General features: G+C 44.1%; 1 protein-coding gene and 1 long non-coding RNA gene across 2 annotated transcripts in view; one reads left to right on the top strand and one right to left on the bottom strand.

Annotated features, from left to right (window-relative positions):
* Positions 1 to 15,939, bottom strand: part of cica (capicua transcriptional repressor a) — a 49,172-nt gene that overhangs the window by 7,369 nt on the left and 25,864 nt on the right. Inside the window, exons 10-19 of the mRNA XM_078290236.1 lie at positions 14,996 to 15,128; positions 14,271 to 14,353; positions 12,753 to 13,665; positions 12,029 to 12,171; positions 11,438 to 11,610; positions 10,399 to 10,645; positions 8,849 to 9,158; positions 8,576 to 8,760; positions 7,679 to 7,824; positions 6,748 to 6,896 (exon numbers count right to left, since the gene is read on the bottom strand). Of these exons, the coding sequence (XP_078146362.1) occupies positions 6,748 to 6,896; positions 7,679 to 7,824; positions 8,576 to 8,760; positions 8,849 to 9,158; positions 10,399 to 10,645; positions 11,438 to 11,610; positions 12,029 to 12,171; positions 12,753 to 13,665; positions 14,271 to 14,353; positions 14,996 to 15,128 (2,482 nt within the window). The remainder of the gene's footprint in view (positions 1 to 6,747; positions 6,897 to 7,678; positions 7,825 to 8,575; positions 8,761 to 8,848; positions 9,159 to 10,398; positions 10,646 to 11,437; positions 11,611 to 12,028; positions 12,172 to 12,752; positions 13,666 to 14,270; positions 14,354 to 14,995; positions 15,129 to 15,939) is intronic.
* LOC144542817 (uncharacterized) lies at positions 660 to 1,395 on the top strand. The gene is made up of 3 exons (XR_013507475.1): positions 660 to 736; positions 1,051 to 1,114; positions 1,322 to 1,395. It is a non-coding gene; the product is annotated as an uncharacterized LOC144542817 (long non-coding RNA).

The following is a 15,939-nucleotide window of genomic DNA, read 5'->3' on the forward strand; positions in this document are numbered from 1 at the left end:
TCATAAGGTTTTTGAGATATTAAGGATTAAATGCCATTTTGGACGCAATACACACACATTGTAAAATGAGAACCATGTGGACTCAATTATAGGATCACAGAGCCAGAAATTTAAGTTTCGTTTTCCACAGGATCACAGAGCCAGATATTTAAGTTTCGTTTTGTCCGCCATCTTGTTTCTCCGCACAGTAGCTGAAGCTAACTGAAGCTAAGGTAGAATCAGATCAGTATGGATGTATTTGGACTTTTATTCTGTATATTAAAAGTCTACTGCGGAGTTTTTTACCGGCTGGCTTGATGCATTTAGGACAGAGGGGCCGTTTACCGGCTGGCTTGATGCATTTGGGACAGATGGAATCGCGCTGCGGAGATCGGCAGGTACGTTAGCACGCAGTAGCTGAAGCTAACTAGCAAGCAACAGTAGCATGAGCTTACTAGGCTATACCATGGATGTATTAAACTATGGATGAGGCATTCAAAGATGGCGGCCCATTCATTCCAATGAAAGTTGCTCACGCAGCGCATACGCCGAAAAAGTTTTTACGAATCCTACTTCCGTGTCCACAGCACCTGCGCAGTAGTGTTTTTCTTGGCCCCGCCTATCCCACATGAACGAGTCTAGTGGCGTTCTCGTTGCGACCGTGACGACAGCGCGTTCATGTGCAGCTTTCTAGGTTCTAGGTTCTGATTGACTGTTGCTGCTGCAGACTCGGCTCTTCGGGGAAACCATCGTCCAGGTATGACTCTATCATTTATTCAATCACAGAACATTTGCTTTATTTGTATAAATCTTACATCCGATGTGAAGTGATTCAGTCTGGATAAAGTTGAGCTAAGCTAACGTTGGTAATAACGGTTAGCATAACGAGACGGCTAAGAATCTAGAGGCTAGAGTCAGCTAACACATCCATGGGTTAACATCAAACAAGTTAACGTAAAGATAGAAATGTTCGCTAACGTTAGATCATAGACTAAACTTTGCATTTGTGATTTACGCTCCACTCGTGTTGCTCCACTTGTTGTGTTGAACGTTGTCTTGTGTTTCTCACAGGGAGTCAAGTTCATGCCACACATCGCTAGCCAGGTCCATGTCAAGGGTTTACTTGCTTAACCAGGTGAGGAGATGCATTTTCGACGAGAGATGGTTCACATCGGTCACAGATAGTAATGACTTGGTAGCGACTTTTTCACCTCTACTGGAGCCAGTGCTTCACAAATTAAGTACTTTTCACCCTGTGCTGTAATCATCATCATGATGTATGCTAACTGTTTTCTGTAAGACACTGAGCCGCAGATACTAACTGCAATTTCTTCTGTTACAGAAACTCCTGCTCTTCAAGAACCACTGACACTTCTCTGGAAAATGCTCCCAAAGAAATTAACTTATTTATGATGTGTTCTGGCCTTTTCACTAGTTTATTTCTTTACTAGATTTCTTAACCCTTTGCTTTTACTGAATCTTACCTTGTACTGACATATTACAGCTGCTCTCTGTGGACCAGGGCTCTCTAAATATCCACCTGTTATAAACTAGTGTTCCAGTTCAAAGATGATTGTGTTTTTGTTTTGTTTTTTTGTCTTGTAATGCTTGATACTCCTGAGAAAGTTTCACCCATATAAAATGGAACATGTAGAATGGAACGTATTTTGAAATAAATGTTTACTTTACATATAACAGTTTGTCTTGGATCATCTCTTAAATAAGTCTTATTTGTCATCACTCTGTAGTCCATTGCCCTCAAATTACTTTTCTCCATCTTACCTTGGTTATTACATTTTACCAGCATTATGTTTTTCTAGTCACAAATATCAATATTATGTTACTAATAGTGTTTTTATTTATACAAGTCTTACAGAATATACACATACATTTTTTGAATGTCTCTTCCTTGTGAGTAATTTCTGACAATATTGACTAAAGCCACACATCTAGACCACATAGTCCAAGTTAACCAACATGCTGTTGCCTCAGTGTAGAGATAGTATTACTTGTTGCCATTATTATTCTGCTGCATGTATTGATTTAATCCATGGGACTGAACTACACTGGATCAAAGGTGGGTCACCTCACAACATTTAGTCACGAGAAATATTAGTACTCTGATCAAACACAGTCCTATATAAACAGTGTATGAAGATAGGTTTGCATTCTGCAACTTAGATGCAAGGTTTGCTAGTGAAAAAAAAAATCTTAAATTATTATCATTGGGAATATTCTAGGTTCGTTTGGTGTCACACCAAGGTTTTCTAACTATAAATTTACAGACAGTAAAAGAAATTAGAACAACCATCAAAGCCCAAATATATTCATAACTTTAATAGGATAAAGAAAAGTACATAGGCATAGTCTGTAAACTGAGAATTTCGAGATGTAAATAAATATATAATAGTAAGTAGGTGCATAGAACTGCTTATGCTACATGTAGCTGGTTAACTACAGCAATGTTATAACGTTAGCTAGCTAGCTTGCAAGCGACCTATTTAATCAAGAGAGAAACAAAAACAAAATAGAAACCATCCGTTATTGTTCTTAAGTCTTGCCTGTTAAACCTAAGTGTCGGCGGACGTGTAGGTTGAGTTTAATGTGATCTAGGTTGATCACATACAGCTAAAAGCCTCCGCTAACAATCAGCTAGCTGTATAGCTTGTCAACAGTGGAAGTAGAAGCGGTGAATGCGCACGGAGCGTTCCCGTGGCCTAGAGGCGCGTTCACGGAGCTTCAGAAAATACAGCTTTATACGGCTCTTGGTGGCTTCCAAAGAAAAATGGACCCAATGATTTAAAACTTGATAATTCAAACAGTCGTTTTTGACTTTGAGTGATACCCAGAAAAATTTTCCCGGAGTTTTACAGCTGTTTCTTTCCCCATGTATGTCTATGGGAAAAAGTCTTTTTGGGCCCCATGGCGTCACGTGACTTGCAATACCGAGCTTGGCCACTACGCCAAAATCGCCGCACAGCCCAGAGCTCTTCCTGGGGGCTTGGGCTATACAAATGAAATGGTCGAGCTCATTCATGTCAGTGCTTCGACACAGCCAGCAGATGGCGACAGAGACCATGAGTTCCCCACATGGGCTGGCTTGATGCATTTGGGACATTGTAAAAGGATGAGAACCTGAGAACCGTGTGGACTCAATCACAGGATCACAGAGCCAGAAATTGAAGTTTGGTTTTGTCCTTGTTTCTCCGCGAAGATCGGGAGGCTCCCACCCAGTAGCTGAAGCTAAGGTAGAATCAGATCAGTATGGATGTATTTGGACTTTTATTCTGTATATTAAAAGTCTAGTGCAGAGTTTTTAATGGCTGGCTTGATGCATTTGGGACAGACGGACTGCGCTGCGAGATCGGGAGGTAAGTTAGCACACAGTAGCTGAAGCTAACTGAAGTTAAGGTAGAATCAGATCAGTATGGATGTATTTGGCCTATTATTCTGTATATTAAAAGTCTAGTGCAGAGTTTTTAATGGCTGGCTTGATGCATGTGGGACAGACGGAGATCGGGAGGGACGTTAGCTGGTTTCTCACACACAGTAGCTGAAGCTAACTGAAGCTACGGTACACACACAGAGTATGGTGGTTGCTGCGCGTCGGCCGACGCTTAACGGAGCTTCTGACGCGCTCAGTTTTGAAGCTAGAGCGGAGCTTTTTTTATTAACGGAAACTAGACATCCAGACGAATACATAGGTACCAGCCATGCTATGCTAGCTCGCTGGGAAGCGGGCGTAAGATAGCTCCAAAGTCGGTGAGGTTTAGCTCTAGAATTGTGATGCGTTTTAGGTCCTTGGAAAGCTGGGAATCTTTAGTTTCGTTCGATACCAAACATGTTGTGGCGTGATGAGAAAAGTATCCCAGTGCCTTTCAACGCAACTGGCTCTGTTTACTGAGTCTAGTCTGTCAAATTCAAAAGGGGCCAGTGTTACAATTACCTAGGTATCTGGTTAGATGAAAAATTGTCTTTTAAACCCATGTCAATGAACTGACTAAGAAAGTAAAATTTAAACTGGGTTTCTTTTTTTTAGAAATAAGCAATGCCTTAACATGAGTAGTAGGATGCAGATTGTATAAGCAACACTTTTTATCAGTGCTTGATTAGGGTGCTGCTGGGTGATGCATTTTATAGGGATTGCTCTTGTTTTTCTTAGTAGACTTTCTTATTTTGTCTGCATGTGGATGGTCTGGAAATAACTTATTTTGTTTGTTGTTTTGTTTTCTCGTAGTTGTGTACACAGGTCTGTCTTGCAAACAAGATCTCGATCTCAATGGGACTTACCTGTTTAAATAAAGGAAATAAAAAAAATATTTTAGGACATTATTATTATTTAAACTCTTTGTGATCAGGCACAGTTTGGACAAAATACAATTGGTTTACGGATTTACGGAGCGAAATGCTAACAATTGCAATGCTGCACCGCTTAGCAAAACTAGTGAACGCCAAGTCTAAGGGCAGGGGCATTGCAAGGGCGGCAAGCACACTTTAAATTTTCTTTAGAAAATTTAGCCTTTTCTAGTTAGTGTGCTTGCCGTAGGCAAAGCACACTCTTATTATCTCACATACTTATTAGTGTGCTTGCCGTAGGCAAAGCACACTCTTATTATCTCACATACTTATTATTAGTGTGCTTGCCGTAGGCAAAGCACACTCTTATTGTTACTGTCGGCCATTTTGTTTATTATTAGTGTGCTTGCTGCAAGCAAAGCACACTCTTATTATCTTGCATACTTATTATTATTAGTGTGCTTGCCGTAGGCAGAGCACACTCTTATTATCTCACATACTTATTAGTGTGCTTGCCGTAGGCAGAGCACACTCTTATTATCTCACATACTTATTATTAGTGTGCTTGCCGTAGGCAAAGCACACTCTTATTGTTACTGTCGGCCATTTTGTTTATTATTAGTGTGCTTGCTGCAAGCAAAGCACACTCTTATTATCTTGCATACTTATTAGTGTGCTTGCTGCAAGCAAAGCACACTCTTATTATCTTGCATACTTATTAGTGTGCTTGCCGTAGGCAGAGCACACTCTTATTATCTCACATACTTATTAGTGTGCTTGCTGCAAGCAAAGCACACTCTTATTATCTTGCATACTTATTATTATTATTACTGTGCTTGCCGTAGGCAGAGCACACTCTTATTATCTCACATACTTATTAGTGTGCTTGCCGTAGGCAGAGCACACTCTTATTATCTCACATACTTATTAGTGTGCTTGCCGTAGGCAGAGCACACTCTTATTATCTTGCATACTTATTATTAGTGTGCTTATTCTTCTTCCGGACAAAAGTTTAGCATGCATCTCCTCCTACAGTTTTTACAGTACATAGACATATTAGACATCAAAATGTGCGGCTCATTGAGGAATCGTGTGCTATTACTTTTCTAAGAGATCCATCATAAGCTCTTTGAGATATGAATGATTAAGTGGCATTTTTAGACGCAATACACACCCATTGTAAAAGGATGAGAACCTGAGAACCGTGTGGACTCAATCACAGGATCACAGAGCCAGAAATTGAAGTTTGGTTTTGTCCTTGTTTCTCCTCGGAGATCGGGAGCCTCCCACTCAGTAGCTGAAGCTAAGGTAGAATCAGATCAGTATGGATGTATTTGGACTTTTATTCTGTATATTAAAAGTCTACAGCGGAGTTTTTAATGGCTGTCTTGATGCATTTGGGACAGACGGACCGCGCTGCGGAGATCGAGAGGTATGTCTGGTTTCTCACACACAGTAGCTGAAGCTAACTGAAGCTACGGTACACACACAGAGTATCGTGGTTTCTGCGCGTCGGCCGACGCTTAACAGAGCTTCTCACGAGCTCAGTTTTGAAGCTAGAGCGGAGCTTTTTTTATTATCGGAAACTAGACATCCAGACGAATACGTAGGTACCAGCCATGTTATGTAACATAGCTCCAAAGTCGGCGAAGTTTTTGACAAAGGTAAATGGGCATGACTATTTTCAAACGGGTCCCTTGACCTCTCACATCAAGATATCTGAATGGCTCATTAGAACGGCAAGAGTCTTAGCTTTACAGCCATATCTGACATATGTCAGCTACATAGGGTATATGAGCTCCAGGGTACTAAAGACACAGTGTTCTGCATGCAGTGAAAAGATGTTATTCTCGCCTTTTTTTCTTTCCCTATTTCTGCACACTGTGGTACCTAAACAGTCATGGAATTGTAGAAATTGGGTATGGCTGCAAAGCTGAGACTCTCGTGAATCCAAAGAGCCCAATTGCATTCATGTGTGATTAAATATGGCCTCATAGTAACCATTTCAATGTGATGACAGCATTTTTTATAACTTGACCTTACTGTATAAAATGACATGAAATGAAATGGTCGAGCTCATTCATGTCAGTGCTTCGACACAGCCAGCAGATGGCGACAGAGACCATGAGTTCCCCACATGGGCTTTCTGTCAGCCTCAGCGCCGTCTTTGTGATGCATTTAGGATCCTTGGAAAGCTGGGAATCTGTAGTTTCGTTCGATACCAAACATGTTGCTGTGGAGTGATGAGAAAAGTTTCCCAGTGCCTTTGAACGCAACTGGCTCTGTTTACTGAGTCTAGTCTGTCAAAATGCTAACAATTGCAATGCTGCACCGCTTAGCAAAGCTAGTGAACGCCAAGTCTAAGGGCAGGGGCATTGCAAGGGCGGCAAGCACACTTAAATTTTCTTTAGAAAATTTAGCCTTTTCTAGTTACTACTGCCATCAATTCGCCTCTCCGCCTCCATCTCTCACCGGTGGAGTTGCGTCTCTTCTTGCGGTAGCTTCCCAGGATGGCTCTGGGTGAGGTGGCCAGACTCTGCAGGGTCGGGGAGGGAAGCACCTCCTCCGGTTTAAACTCCGGAAGCTCAGCAAAGCGCTCCTCGAAGTACCCGGACAGCACCCTGCAGGAGGAGCAGAGACCCAGATCACAGATCCAGCGGTTAAGAGAGTCTTTAAGAGTGTCCTGTGGCCTGCTGCTCTCTTTCCTACTGTCTGAGTAAAGAATGAAAAAAAACAACAACACAAAAGGCGAGTAGACCTCCCACTCAACTTTAGTAAACAAGAAGAGTTTCCACCATGATGCCAAGCGCTTGGAAGCTTGGCCACAGTGTAAAAATGGAACTAGATGCCGCTATGTGTAAAAAACGAAACATCCGGTGGGGTGTACCTCGTCTCCAAGCTGCTTCACACCACAGATACAGGAGAGAAGCTACTGTCCTATGGGCTTTCTCGGCTACAATAGTGGAAACACTGTCTTATTAGGGCACTGAGCCAGCAAGAGCTGCCAGAGCTGCTTCATTACGCCTTGGCATTGATTTTTACAACAGCCATAACTTCCGTGTGATCACCAAGAATGACTTTGGACTTGTATTGAAGTTCGTCTTGCATTCAAAGAGGTTGAATGGACCTAAATCATGACAGCAAAATGCGCCCCTCTTATATTCAATTTCAATCCCTCATTTACTCAGGTATTTCCTTTATTTGAGCAGTTATTCATAATTAAATCATTTCATATAATATATCTCCCTTGCTGGATGATTCTTTTCCAAATTCTTACGCACGTCGACATGAAACTTCATTTATTTGAGCTTCGTTTAGACACCCAACTCACTCACACTGAATTAATTAACCGCAAATGTAATGTTCCCACTGCTCCTCTAGTGCCGTTATCTTTCCCACTTACTTGTCCACAGAGTCGGGTGTCTTTTTGAGGGGCGGGGGGCGGAACTTGGTCTTCTTTGAGGAAGAGGCGGGGTCTCTCTCGGCGGGGGGAGGAGGAAGAGGGGGGTCCAACCCTGAGGGTGGGGGAGGAGGGGAACGAGGTCCAGCCTGGAGAGGGGAGAGAGAGAGAGGGAGAGAGAGAGAGAGAGAGAGAGAGAGAGAGAGAGAGACAATAGGGGTTGAGAGAAAGATTGATTGATAAAACAGAGTTCCCACTGTGGCCCTGATGTAAAATTCCATGACTTTTGCTTCGACTTTCCAAAACTAAAGTCGGAACGCTTCCATGACCTAAAAATGTGATTCCGTCCTGGTTTGATAATGTTGTTTTCAGCTCAGAAACATTCTAAAGGAGTAAACAAGTCTTTTCCACTACAGTTGGGCTTGAGAAAAACTGGAAGAAGTTGGAAAACACATCCTGGTATATTCTTGTAAAGTGACGCATTTGTAAAATTCCCTACTTCCCCAGAGACGTTATCAAATTCCCTGACTTTCTCTGTCTGGTTTACACCTCTCAAATTTCCATGGTATTCCAGATATTATCCCTATACTCCCATGTAAAAGAGAAACTGATTCTCAATGGGACTTCCTGGTGTGTTAAATAAAATAAAGTAAATAAAATATTCCATGAATAAATGTAAAAACCTTGTAAAAAAAACAGGAGGCTGGTGCCAATTTCTCAGAGACCAAAACTCTGGCGTGAAACTCTTTTGAATGTCTTGATGAAGGATATGTTTAAAACCTAATCTGTGTATGGGTTTATTTGGCATTATAATCATGATAGTTACAAAAGTACAGATGAGAGAAATGAATGAATGAATGAACGACTGAATGAATGAAGCAGATATGCAGCCCGTCTCACCTCTCTGCTGCTGTCGCTCATGCTGTGCTCCTCTCTGTCCGTCTCTCTGCCTCTCCTCTTCTCACTGCTCTCCTTCTTCACCCCTCTGTCCCGCTCCCCGTCCATCTCACCCCACTTCTCTCTGCTGTATCCGTCGCTCAGGTTTTCCTCTTTGATGTACTTAACACCGTCCGGCTCTTCTTTGACTGCTGACACAGATCAAGATCATTGCAGACACTGTTTTGTTCATGTTGATTGTTAATGGACTTGTTTGTTATCAGGAAATGACATTACTTGTGGTGGCGTTGCTCCTAGAGGAAGCCACTGAGGCGTTGGCGGCCCCGCTGGGCGTCGCCTGTCCTCCAGCCTCAGTCTGAGCGTCCGGCTGGCTCTCCCTCTTCACCTCCACCTTCCGCTCCACCTCCACAGCCACGCTGGGCTGGGGCGTCGCCACCACCGAGCCCTGCACCCCCATCGCCAGCGGAGACGAGGGGTTCACCGCACCCTGGGCTGGCGCCGCCGCCGCTGCAGGTGGCATGGTTGTCACGGAGACCACGCCTGTTGCCAGGGCAACGGTTGGCGCAGGGTAGATGGCAGTTAGCACCTGATGTAAAAGACAACAGAGCAGCCGCGTCAAGAAAGGTTGGAGGAAGACTTGGACGAAGCAAATAAAGTCGTGTAGCATTTTGTGTTTCTGTTTCTCAAAATTAAGACCATATTTCCCATAAACCTTGTTATTTCCTGTTGCAAAGCAGATACTGCTACTCGTCTCCTCTCCCTGGCTCTGCCTGCGTTTGTTTTGAAGAGCAAGAAGAAGGATAAGAGCCAAGAACAGCCCTTCATAACAGTGAATACCAGAACAGCTAACTAGCATCAAGTTGAAACTACGCAGTTAGAATAGTGGAACTAGAATAAAGTTGTGTATTACTTTCAAAGTGGAAAAGGTTCCTGTTTTGTGCCATAAAGCAATCCAGCTGATTTCCGGCCCGGTGGCACACAATGTAAAATACAGCGTAGAGGCCGGTAAAGGCGGACTATCTTCTCGGCAAAGGTCTGGTTTGTTTACGGTAATTATACTAAAGTCTCAAAATGAATGTGGTAATGATTTATTTAATGACAGCAACTCCCAAAGACAGACTGCAACATTGTTTCTCTTAAAGCAGCTGTCTTTATTGGTAAAAAGTGACAGGTTTGGACTCTTTGGGAGTTGCTGTCCTCACTGAGTTAGAATTTCCTTCATATTATTGAGACTTTTTACAAGCATTCCTATCCCAAGAAAAAACATTTTGTTGCGCCGGCACAATACTAGAAATTATTTATTGATGTGAGAATGCTATGTGAACACCTCCTGCTGACCTGGGATCAAATCCCATCAGAGCTTTTTCTTTCTGAGTCTGGCTTTCTTTCTGCCTTTCTGCTGCTACCGTCTGAACAAACACAACAAATACAAGTGCTGAAAGGTGAGTGAACTGCTCACTCTTCTTTTAAAAGAAAGTGTGCATCCTGTACTGAAAGGCTCCCGACAAGGTTTAATTCATTTTTAAACTGTAGGTTATCTTTTTGAAAATTCAATAAAAATACCTGGGGAAAAAAAAACTGTAGGTGAAAACGTCAACATTTTATGATGAACTAAAGCTGCACTATGTAGAACTGCAAAGAAAAGTGATTCATACATAACATGACAGTAAAAATGATGCTTCTTTGTAAATTGAATTTTACACTATTTAGCACTAAAACTACATCATCATAAACTTTTTTTTAATATTTCATCTTTCAAATTTCCTTCCTGATACTACACAATGCAGTTTTTTGTGTGTGTTGTGCAGGCCTTGGTTCCTCTTTACCTGACGACCGTTGGTTGCCGGGGCCTGTGTAGGCGTCTGTGATTGACAGCTCAGGGGCGGGGCCGGAGCCAGCAGTGGTGGCTGACCAGCGGCAACGATTGGCTGGACCAGGGTTTGGCTGGCCGGGGCAATGGCCGTGAAGCCCAGGGTTGCCAGAGGCGACGAGAGATAGGCAGGGCCCGGAGGGGGTGGGGCCTGTTGGGCCGTTGCCGTGGTAACCCCCTGGCTGGACTGAACATAGGTGATCCTGAAGGAGAAAAGAGTTGCGAGTGTCAAAGTTGAATATAGCAAAATATTATTTAAAAAAACAGTTAATAATGACCCCAGAAGTTACCAACTGTACATATGTTACACAATGTAATATGCCAAAAAAAAGTGAGACATTCAGTACAGCTGGAAACATTTTCAACATCCAATAGAAACTTTGTAAATAATCTGCTTGGTCAGCTCTCCAGTTCAGTTCACTTTTATTGCCCAAGAGAGAAATTCAGCTTGCAGTGAGGCACAATAAAAACACAATGACAACACAGATACAATACAAAGACAACAAGATCGATCCCAATACAATTAAAAAGGATGAACGGTGGCAGATACAGTGGATGTATAAAGGAGAGAGCAACAAGATATAAGTGCAAAATATATACCCAGCTGATTTCCCAATTTCTCCAATGTGATCAACTGAAACTATATTTTCTCTTACCTCTGCGTATCAGTAACAAGGAAACTTGGGAAATTGAGATCTTAAAGTTTTAACAGAATAATAGCAGGCAAGTCTCCAGTGAAGATGGAGTGTCTACAAAATGTGTCCAAAGATGTGTCAGTGACATATAGACATGCGGCATGTATGAACGTCTTTGTTTACTGCACATGAAGTGAAATTGATCTCATGAGCTGTGAAACTGGAAATCTGACAGCGTCTTGTGATCTTGTTGAACTAAACTAAACTCTCTTCTGACCAGGTGAGGCAGGAGGCGAGGAGAATGAACTGGGTATATACAGTGTGTTTCTGCGTTTCGGGTAACAGGCCTGTATTAGTGACCTGGTGGGAGGTGAGGTCAGCAGAACCGTCTGTGGCGGCGCGGCACCGGGAGCCATCACCGTTGCCATGGAAACAGGAAAGGGGCTCCCAGGATGCACTGCTGCTGCTGCTGCCGCTGCCGCGCTAGGGTGGACGTTGGTCTGGACCACAGGCATGGGGGCGATCTGGATGATCTGTGGAAGGCACACATACACACACACACACACATGTCCCATTGAAAATGTCTCCATCTGAAGGAATGGCTGGGGTAAGGCAGTACTGTGACCCCAGGGACTGAGGTGTAGTTTTATTAACATTTTTTCAAAAACTATTGGTCCAAATCAGACCAATGAAGAAGGTTCAAAGGCCGCAGCAGAGAGCAGGAAAACTAGTGCATGAAGCAGGCTTCCTCCCACTGCTCTTTTCACAACACTGAGGTCAATATTAGCTGCTTTATTTCCTCTCAGGAACATGTGTTGTCTCCTTCTAGTTTTAATGCTGTTGTTGTTGTGGGGATAGAACTACCTTGTCTCCTGTCAGCAAGCTGTGTGGCCCTTACTTAGCTTTTAATGCTGTTGACACTTGTTGCTGTGGATGTGTGTAAATAGCTACCTTGTTTCCTGTCGGGGGGCCGTTCTGTACAGGAAGAGGTGGAGCCACCAGGGAAATGGAAGGATGAGGAGGAGTAGACCCTGTTCTTACTGTTGCCATGGGAACCAACATCTTGCTCTGCAAGACTGGCGACTGGGCTTGGACTGATGAGTGAGAAGGAGAGAGAGAGAGAGAGAGACAGAAAGAGAAATTGACAGAGAGAGAGAGAGAGAGAGATATCAGTCAGAGTGAGGAATAGATTAATCGAGCCAAACAGAGGGGAGGTGAAGACAGCACAGGAGCGAGAGGAGAGGTGGGTGGAGACAGACAGAGACAGAGAGGACAGCTACTACTGATATAGGTGGAATTCCTTGCTGATAACAAGTAGGAACAATGTTCTGCTGCTTCTGACTCTGTTATGAATAGAAAGTGATTAAGGCACGGGTGGGCGGCGGGCGCCTATACTCATGTCAACTGTGTCCCTCCTGTCAATCATTTATCGCCCCTTTACGTAAGCTAATCAAATCTATTTTCAGTGTTTCCCTTGGCTTTCAGAGATGATTAACAAGGAATAAGGAAAAGGAAGTATGGAAAAAGGAAAAGGGAAAGAATACAGTGTTTTGCATGGCATTTGGGGGATTAGATTAGTCACTTTTTCAGTTAGGTGGTCCTGCCTGAGTTTAACAGGCAGGAAAACTCTCTGATTTTCTCTTTTCTGCCAGCCAATCCTTGCTCTCTGTCTCACCTCTGGTTCCGGGGCTGACTGACGCATATCTGACTCCCGCCCCTGAGTGCACGCCATTGGCCAGGGAGGCAGTGGTGGGCGGGGCGGAGGGCAGGGCGGAGGGGAGGGACAGGATGCCGGCTGGCTGGTGCGTGAGCTGAGGGGAGGAGGGGCTCTCGGTGGGCAGGATGTACTGGACCTGCGCTAGCGGCTTGGAGCCAGCGGGAGGTGTGAGAGAGGCGGCGGTGGCGGCGGGGAGGAGCTGGGGCTGCAGCAGAGGGAGGGGGGTCGGGGCGCGGGGCGCCGGGGGCTGGGGGGTCAGGAGCTGCACCGCCTGGGCGGCTGGGAAGGACCCTCCCAGAACTAGGCTAGTGACCAATCCGCCGCCACCCACGGCGCTTACACTGACCGGACTGGGGGAGGAGGACAAGGACAGGTACCCACCCCCTGCGGTGATTGGCAGCTGCTGAGGTCCGGCTCCTCCAATCAGAAGAGTGGCTTTCTTGTCCTGGTGGAGGGGGCTGAGGGTGACGGCTCCCTCCATCGGCTTGCTGGCGATAGGGATGGGCGTGCTGGCGATGGGTCGCACCACGTTGGTTACAACGGTGGGGGCCATGCGGACGGCGCCGAGGACCTGGGTCAGACCGTGTTGGGCCAAGGCGAGGGGAGGCTGGGTGTTGGGCATCGAGCCGGGGACGGACAGAGAGAGAACCTGCCCACCTCCTCCACCTCCTTCTCCTGCTGATGCTGCTACTGTCTCTCCTCTCTTGGATCCGCCCTCACTCCCCTCCTCTCCGCCGTCCGTGCCTCTCTTTCTCTTCCTCTCACAGCCGTCTTCAGCACCTCCTCCTCCTGCACTCCCTTTAGGGTCAGAGTGAGGGATGGAGGGAGAGGAAGAAGGGAGGGAGGAGCGCGCCACTGGCTGGAAGCCATGCTGGAGGGAGGAGAGAGAGAGAGAGAGAGAGAGAGAGAGAGAGAGATCAAAGAGGAGTTACTATCTAAAGTTCTTCTCCACATCTCCCTGAACACACATATCAACTTAACTCTGAAAATGAGTTTTTAAAGCTCAATGGGAATTAAGCAATTCAGAAACTATAAGCTTAAATGGAAATGTCAGTGATATGGTGCCTTACATACAATATCACACTGGTAAGATAAAAATACAACTCCTAAAGGTTCTACAGTGTAACCCAAGCTACATCTATTTCTACTTTATCTTACTGATGAACATCCAGATTTAGTTTCATTGTCTAACTCATAGCATGGTACAGAAAATTGCCTTTGACATAGTGCATTGCATTGCAACCTCTTACAAAATCTGCTCCCTAATGTTTGATTCACTGATAAGGAGACCATACACAGATCTGACTCGAGCATTGAGTAAAATCCTTTCAATTAACATTGCTTTAGTATCTCTGCCCAATAAAATTCAGCTGATTGAATTTAGCCAAACCAAATAAATCCCAGGGAAGACACTAAATCAATTCTGAATGGTAATTCAACCAAGGTCTGGTTGAATCTGATAATCAGTGAACCTACCTGTCCATCTGGCTCGTCCTCATCGCTGTCCGTCACTCGTTCTTTACACTTGAGGTCAATGGAGCCTTCGGGACATGAATCCTCTGGGGGGCGGGACACAGATAGATAGTTACTATTTTAAAAGACAGATACATTTTACACAATGGGGACTATAGATATGTTTTTATATAGCAAGCAACTCGATACAGCTACTTGCTGGAAGTCCATTCATTTGCAATGAGAGCTGAGCAACGGCAGCAACTCTGTTCTGGTTCCTGTGTGGCAATTTGGGGAAGTTGCATGTGACTAGTGTTGCCATATGCTCCTCTTATCACTGCAACAAATTAGAACTAGCAATCTGAGCAAGTACTTGACTATAATAACTAGTGAATTGTGGGTAGCAGATTGAAGGTATACAGTAGTATGGCAAGAGTTTGTAAGTACAAAAGGAGACTGACAGAAATAAAACAAGTGGGAGCAGAGCAATGTGGAATTAACCGAAAACAGCAAAGGTGTTCCAAGGTCAACAATTCAGTTCAGCTAAAAATAGAAAACACATTCAAGGAGCTATTGATCCAGTGAGACAGCTGTGTGTGCTCTCTGGATGACACCACAGAGCGAGCAGGCCAGGGTTCAAACACGTTTCCACAGAGCACACTGGCTGCTGTGGGACTCGAAACTATGACTCTCTGGTTCTGGGACAGTCTCTCTAAGCCCCAGGCCGCCCCGCCGCTCAGCTGACTCACCCATGACATCATCGTCCCCCTCTTCCTCACAGATGACCATGCGCTCTTCATCACTGGTCACGTCCTCGCTAGCCCCGCGCTGGGACAGGGACAGAGGCGGGGGCCGACTGCGAAACAAACTCACCCCATCCTCCTGACACAATGGAGAGGAGATAATAAGAGGAAGAAGAAGACACAACTTTATTTACATAGCAGCGTTCAAAAAGTGCTTTACAGGACAACATAAAAATAATGAATAGCAAATACAAGTAGTAAGTATATGAAAAAGACACCAATTCCAGTGTTTTAGCAAGTTCAAATTCTGTATAATCCCACAGCGCATCGATAGAAACAGCACCAGAAAGAAGAAGACAACGTTAATGGCAATGCTAAAATTCACATTTTCTGTCTCTGCTTCCGTCTCTGCTATAATAACGTTTCCTGTATTCTGATAATAAATATGACATCTTTATCTTATCTTTGGTCACATTGAAATCCTCTTGTTACAAAATGCTCCTTCACTCTGTTTCTATCTGTAAAGTTGTTTCTGAATACGCAAAGAGGATCGTGGGAGGTGGAAATTCTCAGCTTAGGTGTGAGTGTCATTGCTGACGTTTTCACAATATTTTCACAACATTTTCACAATAATACGACTTTTACTTCATTTTATTGATTAAATACTGATCAATGAAGAACAGGCATAATTTGTAGGCTAGGCTGCTAAACTAGGCTTTCCAAGCATGAGGAATGCTAACCATCTGTCTGAGGAGCATAGGATGAGGCTGGTAAATCACTATCATCTTTTAAAATGTACTTTTATAGACATTTATGTAATGATATTTTACTAATTGGCCTTGACCTCCCTTGTATGTTTTGCATTTATATTTCTTGCTCTGCTTTGATGTTTCCTGCTTTGCTTTTTTACTTTTTACTGTTGATTTGAGCTTTTGTTGTTTTATTTACTA

Source organism: Centroberyx gerrardi, chromosome 19 (genome assembly GCF_048128805.1).
Source record: "Centroberyx gerrardi isolate f3 chromosome 19, fCenGer3.hap1.cur.20231027, whole genome shotgun sequence".
NCBI classification, from domain to species: domain Eukaryota; kingdom Metazoa; phylum Chordata; class Actinopteri; order Beryciformes; family Berycidae; genus Centroberyx; species Centroberyx gerrardi.